We start from the raw sequence: 10333 nt of genomic DNA on the forward strand, positions 1-10333 counted from the left end.
AAAGTTTTACAAACACCTATAAAATAATAATAATAAAATAATATAAAATCATACATTCATTCAATCTGTATAATTAATATTTAGAGCATTCTTATCCCATTCTCCATCCCTATTTCTATAATTACATTAAAAAACACTATATTTTTTTCTCTTATTTAATTAAATAATATTTTTTATACCTTTATCATTACAGTTTTCTCTCTCCTCTACTCACAATCAATCCAACAAATATTAAAAAATAAATAGGGGCAAACAATGTTCACTAAATATTTCCCCAAATTTACAAAATATTACTACATTTTTCTTCCCCCTATAATTTACACTCACAATCACTCAAAACCTCACCCTATAGTTGCAAACTTCACCCACATAAATATAGAGAAAGAGATGAGAATGCTCTTACTTATAATCACCCACGGAAGAAGTATAATAATAATAATATTCAAAGTACAACAACTGAGAAGAACACGAGTTGACCTCAAATCTGAAGCAGTAATAATTATATAATAATAATAATAATGATTCACAAGATCTGTTGATTCGAAGAAACTTTTGATCTGGGTTTTGTTCTGTAAATGTAAATGGGTTCTTTGCCCATAACAAGATTCACCATTCTGAAGAAGATTGATTACTTGCAATGGGTTTCTGCTTTGGCTGTATTCATCTTCTTCATGTTCCTGTTTCAGCTCTTTCTGCCTCTCTCCAATGATGATTTCTTCAAACAGGATGATGATCATTTGGATGTTAAAGATTTGTTGAAAGAAATTGGTGCCTTGGATTTTGGTCAGGATGTTGTTAACTTTCTGCCCACCAAGTGTTTGATCAAATTCCTCACAGAAAAAAAAAATAATAATATTAATGATTCTTTTGGTGGGTCAAGATTAACAGTCACTAGGTTTGGGAATAGAAAGCCTCAGCTTGCTTTGGTGAGTACTAATGATATTATTATTATTATTACTATTATTATTAATGTTTCTTTTGGCAGTGAAACCCGGCATATTTGGGACGGGCTTGGGATTAGTTTTGAAATTTTTCATGGGTTTGGGGTTTGTAATATACCCGATTACCCGACGAATGATAGTGATATTGTTTGTGATGAGTTTCGTTTCGGGTTTTAAAGGGTTCCGTTTGTAGGTTTTTGCAGATATGTTGGTTGATCCACACCAGATATTGATGCTCACTGTTGCAGCTGCTTTAAGGGAAATTGGATATCAACTTCAGGTATCTAGTTTCATAATATTATTAGTGATTATATAAGCATACACTGTTGACCCGAGTTTGTATATTTATCATCAAACTTGTTTTTTTAGCTTAAGCTCGTATGAGATTATAAGGGTCGGTGTCTTATTATCTCCCCCCCCCCCCCCCCGGTGTTTGGATGTTAATTTTCAGAGTGATTATAATGATTTGAAGAATTAGAATTATATAATTGAGATAATTAGCATGCAGATAGGTTAAAAACTTATATAACTTCTTCGGTTATTTGTATTCATGTGTTAATCTTTTGAAGAAATCGACTGCCTTTAGAGTCTAGAACTAGTGTTCTTAAAAAGCTAATGTAATCATCCACATGGTTAACTTCTTGTGCAGGTTTACTCACTTGAAGACGGGCCTGTTCACCATATTTGGAGAACTAGTGGAGTTCCGGTCCATATTATCGACGCTAGTGATAAATCAGCCATTATGATCGACTGGTTAAAGTATGTTTTTATCCTCTCTTTTGGTGTATTATCTTAGTTACATGAAATTTTGTATAATGCATCTTCTGTAGGACTGTAAGTAGTACGATTTTGGTCAGAAAAACTAACTGAACAACCCGTGATTGGTCCCAACTGTTTTGATTGGACCAAACAGAAGCAACCTCTGGTTGGGTTCATTATATATACATAATTTTTCTCTATGCAGTTAATGCGGTAAAAAAATCGAATATCTGTCAATGACTGATATTTGAGATATCGGTTATTGTGGTGGGATGTCGGTAATTTTAATATCATGCAGAATATATATATATATATATATATATATATATATATATATATATACATACATGTATAAAAACGTAAACATATATAATATTAATAATAATATCAAAAGTCAAAACTCAAAATTGTCAATATTTGAAACATTATCTAATCATAAGCAGTGAAATCTTCCTCCGAGTCCGTATCAACCAAGGCATCCAAAATATCAGTCAATATCGTACTGATATTCTGACCGATATTTGAACCAATATTTTGCTTGGGGACCGTTAACCGATATCCCACTGTTATATCGCTCGATATTAACTCCATAGATTTTTATGATATATATAAATGATTGTACCCCCCAAGATAATGATCAACTTTGTGTTTTTAACAATTTTGTATAATCTTGTAGCTATGATGGAGTACTCGTGAACTCTCTTGCAGCAAAGGATGTCATTTCATTGTATGTGGACATATTTGTGATCATTTTATACAAGACAGTTGTATTTCTTACAAGAACCTGAATTTACTTGTTACAGCCTTTTGCAGGAGCCGTTTAAATCTGTACCTCTTATATGGACTGTCCATGAAAAAACACTCGCCACACTTGCTGCCAGATACGTCTCTAATGGCCATGCTGAGTTGATTGATGATTGGAAAGCAATCTTTAATCGGGCTACAGTTGTTGTCTTCCCAAATTATGCCCTACTGGTATGTATAAAAGTTAACAGTCTCTTTAAGGGTTTTGTCTGGCCTGTAAACAAACCGAACGAACACAACAAGGGTATGCTCGTGTTCGTTCATTTAACTTTAAACGAACACGAACACTTAATCGAACAAATATTTGGTGTTCGTGTTCATTTGTTTAAAAAATGAACATGTTCGTGTTCGTTTATGTTTGTTTATTTAAAATCTAAACGAACAGTCACGAACATAAATGAACATAGATGAACTAACATAATTGAGCATACTTAAATGAACACAAACAAACATAAATGAACACAAAGAAAGTAAGAAACATAAACGAACATAAATGAACATGTATGAACAAACATAAACGAACATGAATAAACGAATATATACGTACATTCACGAACATAAATGAACGAACGAAACATGTGTTATGTTCCCTCGTTTATTAAATAAACGAACTTCCCACCGAACGGTTCATGAACAGTTCGCCAAACGTTCGGTTCGTTTACAGGCCTAGTTTTGTCATATGGCTTTGTATCTTATATATAATTTTTTTTATCTTACTCATTTTCAGATGTTTTATGCTGCATTTGACGCTGGGAACTATTTTGTGGTACCCGGAACTCCTTCTGTAACATGCAAAGTAGATAACCCAACGGTCATTCATGAAGAAAATACGCGTGTAAATATGAATATTGGAATTGATGATTTTGTTGTCGGTATAGTGGGTAGTGAGTTTCTGTATAAAGGAATATGGCTGGAACATGCTCTTGTTTTAAAGGCTTTATTGCCACTTTTGGCCAAGTTTCCTGTCGGTGATTCCTCAAGTCCTCGTCTCAAGATTATAGTTTTCAGTCAAGATTTAACAAATAATTACAGTGCAGCCATGGAGGTAAAAATGTTTATTTTTTTTTTATTTGTTCTCTTAGTCCCCCGTATTATTAAAGTTAAAAGTTACTTGGGTGGTTTTTACATATTTTTTATTTAACCAACTTGATGTTAATATTTATACTTGCAGGAAATTGCCTCAAACCTTAATTACCCAAGGGAAACTGTGAAGCATGTTGCCATTGATGAAGACACTAGTGTTCTAGACATAGCAGATATTGTAATATACGGGTCATTCCTTGAAGAACAATCTTTCCCTGACATTCTGGTAAAGGCAATGTGTCTCGAGAAACCAATAATTGCTCCTGACCTATCAATAATAAAAAAACATGTAAAAGCTACGATCTTTCATCCTTTGACTTCCATTGTTGTACTTCTATTTCTTAAAACTAATAATTCGATAACACATTTCAGGTCGATGATGGGATAAATGGCTATCTTTTCCCAAAAGAGAATATTAAGGATTTGACACGGGTAATGCTACAAGTGGTATCTAAAAGAAAACTATCGTCTCTGGCTCGTAATACTGCATCAACTGGCAAAAATACTGCTAAAAACATGATGGCTTTGGAATCTGTTGAAGGGTACGCTTCATTGATAGAAAACATCATGAAACTTCCTTCAGAAGTCGCATCTCCAAGGGCAATATCGGAAATTCCTTCGGATACCAAAACAGAATGGCAATGGCATCTTTTTGAGGCTATTGCAGATCATGGATATGCTAATAGAACTTTCAAGATTCACCATTTCTTAGATCAGGTTGAAAGTCAATGGAATCATACTCTAAAAGAACAGACTTTGGGTGCTATTCCAGCCGATGATACATTTGTATACGGTTTATGGGAAGACGAAAAAAGAAACCAGATCATGAAAGCTAGAAAGGCAAGAGAAGATGATGAGGTAATAAAAAAAGTTATTTTTTATCCGTGGTTTGTTTTTCCCTGTCACCATTAAGTTGCAACATTTGCTATCTTGGTAACTTTTATGTGAAACTATTTACTTGCTTACTCATATATTCACAAAGAACTGATGACATTGGTTTGCAGTTAAGAGATAAAAGTGAGCAACCAAGGGGAACATGGGAGGAAGTATACAAAAATTCAAAGAAATCCGACAGAAGTAAGAATGATTTGCATGAGAGGGATGATGAAGATCTCGAAAGGACGGGTCAACCATTATGCATCTATGAACCATACTTGGGTCAAGGATCTTGGCCTTTTCTGCATCAAAAATCACTATATCGTTGTATTGGACTTGTAAGTCACTCAGTTTTCATTACTCATTTATAAAGACTATGGCACTTTGCATCTAGATTTGAGTTTTTCTTGCATGGTTATGTTTCGTCTTTCCTATTTTAAAATAATTTTATGTAAAAATCCAGTCTTAAGGTGATTTTAGTGTAAAGAGAGAAATAATGTGTTAATTTAGTGCAGTACATGGAAAAAAGTATCTCGGTGTTGAAACCGTTCTAACTTTTGGTAAAGCGTTGTTTCTTTACTTTTAGGCAGGATGTAAGGTTTCTTGCATGGTTACATTTTTTATTTATATTTTTTATGTTTTAAGTCAAATGATATAGGAAGACTAAGATTTTCACATCTGAAGCCACTTACACATAAAAAAAAAAAATAAAAAAAAATAAAAAATAATAATAATAATAAATCATTTTTCTAGTATTTTTAAGCTAAACATTTACCAATTTGATGATATCGCAGTCCACAAAGGGCCGAAGACCAAGAAAAGATGACATTGATGCACCTTCTCGCCTTTCCCTTCTAAACACACCTTATTACCGGGACACCCTTAGTGATTTTGGAGCTTTTTTTGCCATCGCTAACCGTATTGATCGCATACACAAGAACTCTTGGATTGGGTTTTCATCATGGCGAGCTACAGCCAGGAAGGCAAGTTAGTTTTTTAAACAATCTCTCTAAGTCACCATTTTTATACTAAACACGTCAATCAATTCAATCAATCAATCATGCCCAGTAATATCCCACCGACAGCAAAGCTATAAGTAGGGTCTGGGGAGGGTGGGATGTAGGCACACCGTACCTCTATCCAAAGGAATAAAGAGGTGGCTTCCAGAGAGACCCTCGGCTCTAAGTACATGTGTATGAAGCAAAATAAAGGAAAATAAAGCAAAATAAAGGAAATCAAAGTTTAACAGTTATATAAAAACTACTACTAATTATAATAATATTAATAATAAGATCACAGTTTAACAGCTATATAAAAGCTAATAATAATTATAATAATAATAATATATGTCAATCTTGTTTGACATACTAAACACGTCAATCTTGTTATAAAAAGCAGGATCTTTATCAGAAAAGGCTGAGGTTGCTTTAGTAGAAGGCATTGAATCTCAAAGACACGGTGATGCCGTCTACTTTTGGGTCCGTATGGATAAAGACCCAAGAAACCCTACACAACACGACTTTTGGTCTTTTTGTGATTCGATAAATGCCGGTAATTTCAGGTAAGGATCTTGAACTTACATCAGGAACAAATCACTTCAAATCTCATGCATCTATTAACTAGCGTTTGATTCAGCTTATGTATGATCGGTACAAGGTTCGCATTCTCGGAAGCTTTCAAGAAAATGTATGGGATAAAGAATAACTCGACAGTTTTACCTCCGATGCCCGTAGATGGAGACACATGGTCTGTCATGCATAGTTGGGCCATGCCAACAAAATCTTTCCTTGAGTTTGTAATGTTCTCAAGGATAGTTTGTGGATCGTTTTTGAATTATACAAAGACATTAGATTTAAGCAGTGAACAAATTCATATTTCAATGATGTTTGCAGAATGTTTGTAGATGCATTAGACGCACAAGTGTACGAGGAGCATCGCCGGAGTGGTTTTTGCTACCTAAGTTTGTCCAAGGTATGTTTTCCTTCAGTCGTTTATTGACAACGATCAAACAAGAAAAAAAAAGTTTCAAATTCGATGGTTTACGCCATGGGTGTTCATGTCAGTTCTTCGGGCTTTAAAGTTTTAAATCTTGACCCGAAACGCAACCCAAATCGCTCACGGGTTTTTCGGGATTGGGTAATTCGGGTTCGAGTTTTTTCGGGTTGGGTTAATCTGGTTTCGAGTATCTTAGAAAAAAAAAAATAAATGCTACATTGCTAAAATTAAAACAGCATATTCTTCTTTGCTTGTAACGTAAATAACCAAATAATAAACCAATATAACCTGATAAAACAATTCAAAAGAAAAGTAAAACAAACTCCAACTATAATCGCATTCAATCAGGCTTTATTTAAATCAGACCCGAGAACCAACCCGAATTACTTCAGTTCGGGTTTGGGTTAGTCTTTTCTCGGGTTTGGTTTTTGTGGGTCGGGTTTGGGTACGGGTTTTATCGGGTCGGGTTTCGGGTAAAAGTGGCAGCCCTAGTTTACGCTTACACTTGTGGTTTCTTGGCAGGACAAGAAGTGTTACTCTCGGGTTCTAGAGGTTGTTGTAAACATTTGGGCGTATCATAGTGCGAGAAGAATGGTGTACATAAATCCAAACACGGGAGCAATGCAAGAACAACACGATTTCAAGAAGCGAGCTGGCAAAATGTGGGTCAAATGGTTTGATTACAACACCCTCAAGGCCATGGATGAAGATCTTGCTGAGGAAGCCGATTCGGACCACCCTGGAAGGCGGTGGTTATGGCCTGCAACCGGTGAGGTTTTCTGGCAAGGTGTCTATGAAAAAGAAAGGATCCAATCGAGAAAAGAGAAAGAAAACAAGAAATTAAAAACCCGAGCCAAGATTCTGAGAATTAAGAACCGGACCCACCAGAAAGTGATCGGGAAGTATGTTAAACCGCCACCCGAGAATGAGATGGTTACTCACACAAATCATGCAGTGGCAGCAGCAAGGCTTTTGAGGTAGCTAAGGTGGTTCTTGATAGCTTACTGTTGATTATCAATGTAGTTGTAGCTTCAATTCTTTGTGAAAAAGATAACTTTTTTTTTCTTTTTTGGATAAGATGAGATGCATAGGGGTTTTAATCAATAGTTTGTATGTAAATTGCATCCTTTTTGATGATAATGATGATGATGATGATTGATGCTAATTTTGCCAGCTCCAAGTTCTTTTGTATACTTAGAAGCATATGTTGTAAATTTTTATTTTTAGTACAATTTATTTTGTTTTTTAGTTCTTAAAATGACTTTATGCATATATTTTTGTTTTAAACTAGTGGCTTAACTTTATATTATTAGTCTTTCAGGTTTATGAAAATAGAAGTGGGTCAGATGGAATAAAGAATATCAAAGAAGCTAAGGGATTTTTTTAGTTATCTATTTAAGTGTAGTTTAGGTTTGCATATTTATTTGTTTGAGCTATTAGTTAGTTATATTTAGTTATTGATTTGTTAGGTCAAAGGGCAGTTTGGTAGTTTTTTAATTATTTCAATTTTAGTTTAATATAAATTAACTTAGTCATAAATTGCATATATTAGTATTTTTTTATTTATTTTTAATTAAATACTAAAATAAACTAATAAACAAAAAGACCAAAATACCCCTGATTTAACGTTAAAAATCTAGCGGAGTTAGCAATTTGGATTTAATTGGCAATAAGTATGAAACCTCGTTGGTCCACTTACACAAAAAAAGATTTTTGGACTAAAGTCGCATAGTTGTCAAACCTCGGGGACGATTTTAACACTTTACTCTACAGAAAAAACAAAACAAAGAACAAAGTTGAGGGTTGATTGATTTGATCCTATTTTAATTAACAATATTAATAAAAACACATAGTTACCCTTCATAATTGTTTCTTACGCTTTTTATATTAAAAGTCATTTGTATTTAATTATCAAAAGTATGATTATAAATTACTCATTCTTTTCTATCGCATTTAAAAACAATGAAACTCTCTAATTTCTTCCTAGTTTCAAATTGTGCACTCAGTTTACTTGATCTTTAATTACACCCATTGTTGAAATATGAATGATTAAAAGTCACAATAAAAAAAAAAGAAAAAAGAAGTTAACAATAATTTAAAAAGTTGATGAGATAAAAGCATAGGTTTTTATTATAAAAGCATATCTATTAATCAATTTGCTTATAGTAAACAACTTGTGTGTTAAACACAACTTTTAATGACATCAAAATACCGATTCCAAAGCAAGACATCATCAAAATTTTGAAATTTTTTAGCAAACAGTATAACTTTAGAGGTCGTTTGTTGTCTAGGAATATAACTGCTTGACGCACAATCCAAGAAAATTGATGCCGTTACTCCAATAAATATAAGAAAAATGATGCCGGTACTCCAATAAATATTTTACTAGAAGAAAATGTTTATTGTCCATTGACGCCACGAGCTCATAAAACTATAAAAAATTGTCATAATGAACTCACACTGAGGGTTATTATACAACTGAACCCAAATATAGTTGAATAGGTTAATAGTAAGTACTCCTTGAAGCTTTGTGTTTGGAAACAGGCATTGTGGTGCTGCGGTTAGGTAAATGTTGTTGCCTCCAAGCTCACGTAGCTTTCTAGCAAGAGCAGCAAAAAATATTTCTCACCTTGTTCTATGTCAAAGTCGACAAAGTCTAGAACCACATTACCAAGTGGTCTAGAATTTGATTTCCCTCCAAGGAAGTTGTTCCATATGTAATCGGCTACACTTCTGGTGTCATCAAATGAAGAAAACGAGTAGGTGGTTTTGGGGCCGCCAATCGAGAGCATGACCTTCACCCCATGTTTTGACAATGGTGAATGCGGTGCTAACCTTGTCACAATTGTATGGTGTGCTAGAGTCACAATGATTTGCTAGGTTTATTAGAGAGTTTGGCCATTGCCGAATTGAAAAAGGAATGCGATGTTAACAATGTTGTATTTTCTAGCATTACATGTATCGACGAGTTTACCCTCTCTCTCATCTTGGCCCCAGTGTACCACAAGCGAGCCAAATTTGGATACAAGGGTGAGAGCGAGATTGATCACCAGTAAATAAAGTTTCATAGTCATTGTTTGATTTGTGTTTTCACTTGCTGTGAAAGAGTATATTACTTATTTATAGAAACTAAACAACCCTAATATTATTCATATTAATAAATTTAATGCACAGTTTAAAAGTAATTGACTAATGCTAAGCGACACATTTAGAATTTTTTTCAAGTGGATTCATTTTGTTTTTAGTGGTCAGTTTTTTTATAACCAAACATTAGAATTTCAGGTCGAGTCGAGTCGAGTCATGCCAGCGAGCATAATAATATACCGTATCATAATAAAATACTAAAATAAAGTTACAATGTAATTAGAGACCTAACCCTTAATTGCTATTGATTGCAAATGAAAACATAACTAGAGGAAATCAAATATTCCTAGAATTAGTGAGAAAATCAAATCTTTAACTTAAAACATTTCCAGAATTAACACAAAATGAAAAAAAAAGCGAAAAGATCAAATCTTTTACATAATACATTTCTAGAATTAATGAAAAAGTCAAATTTTTAACCAACCCATTTCTAGAATTAGTAAAAAAAAATCAAATATTTAAAAAGTTTAGGTAATATGCGTGAACATAAACAGTTTTAAAAATAAAACATAAAAAAATAATAAATAATAAAAGAGGAATCTTTAACATAATCTATGCACTAAACAAGAAAAATTAAGACATAATTATACAGTTAGTCTTTGAGGTTTACGGTACTAAGTTTTAAAAGCCACACATATTTATAATAATTAGTAATTACACTTAGCACCAATATCAATAAGGATAGTAATAATTGAAATCTTGAGAAAGATAGATTTTTCTAAATAATAATA

At 33.3% G+C, this 10333-nt stretch overlaps 1 protein-coding gene and 1 pseudogene across 1 annotated transcript; one reads left to right on the plus strand and one right to left on the minus strand.

Moving 5' to 3' along the window:
• Window positions 1-581: 581 nt before the first annotated feature.
• Window positions 582-7537, plus strand: LOC143600416 (uncharacterized). The gene is made up of 14 exons (XM_077078113.1): window positions 582-926; window positions 1135-1221; window positions 1591-1700; window positions 2377-2427; window positions 2504-2675; window positions 3232-3549; window positions 3676-3876; window positions 3960-4445; window positions 4592-4801; window positions 5258-5450; window positions 5862-6024; window positions 6120-6287; window positions 6356-6434; window positions 6981-7537. The coding sequence occupies exons 1-14, from the start codon at window positions 582-584 to the stop codon at window positions 7437-7439; spliced, it is 3042 nt and encodes a 1013-aa protein (XP_076934228.1). The 3' UTR covers window positions 7440-7537.
• A 1306-nt stretch (window positions 7538-8843) lies between these two features.
• Window positions 8844-9532, minus strand: LOC143600417 (basic endochitinase pseudogene; annotated as a pseudogene).
• Window positions 9533-10333: the final 801 nt, after the last annotated feature.

This window comes from Bidens hawaiensis, unplaced genomic scaffold, assembly GCF_021521415.1.
Source record: "Bidens hawaiensis isolate Kalapana, Puna unplaced genomic scaffold, B.hawaiensis_p1.1 tig00054078_1, whole genome shotgun sequence".
In the NCBI taxonomy this organism is placed as follows: Eukaryota; Viridiplantae; Streptophyta; class Magnoliopsida; order Asterales; family Asteraceae; genus Bidens; species Bidens hawaiensis.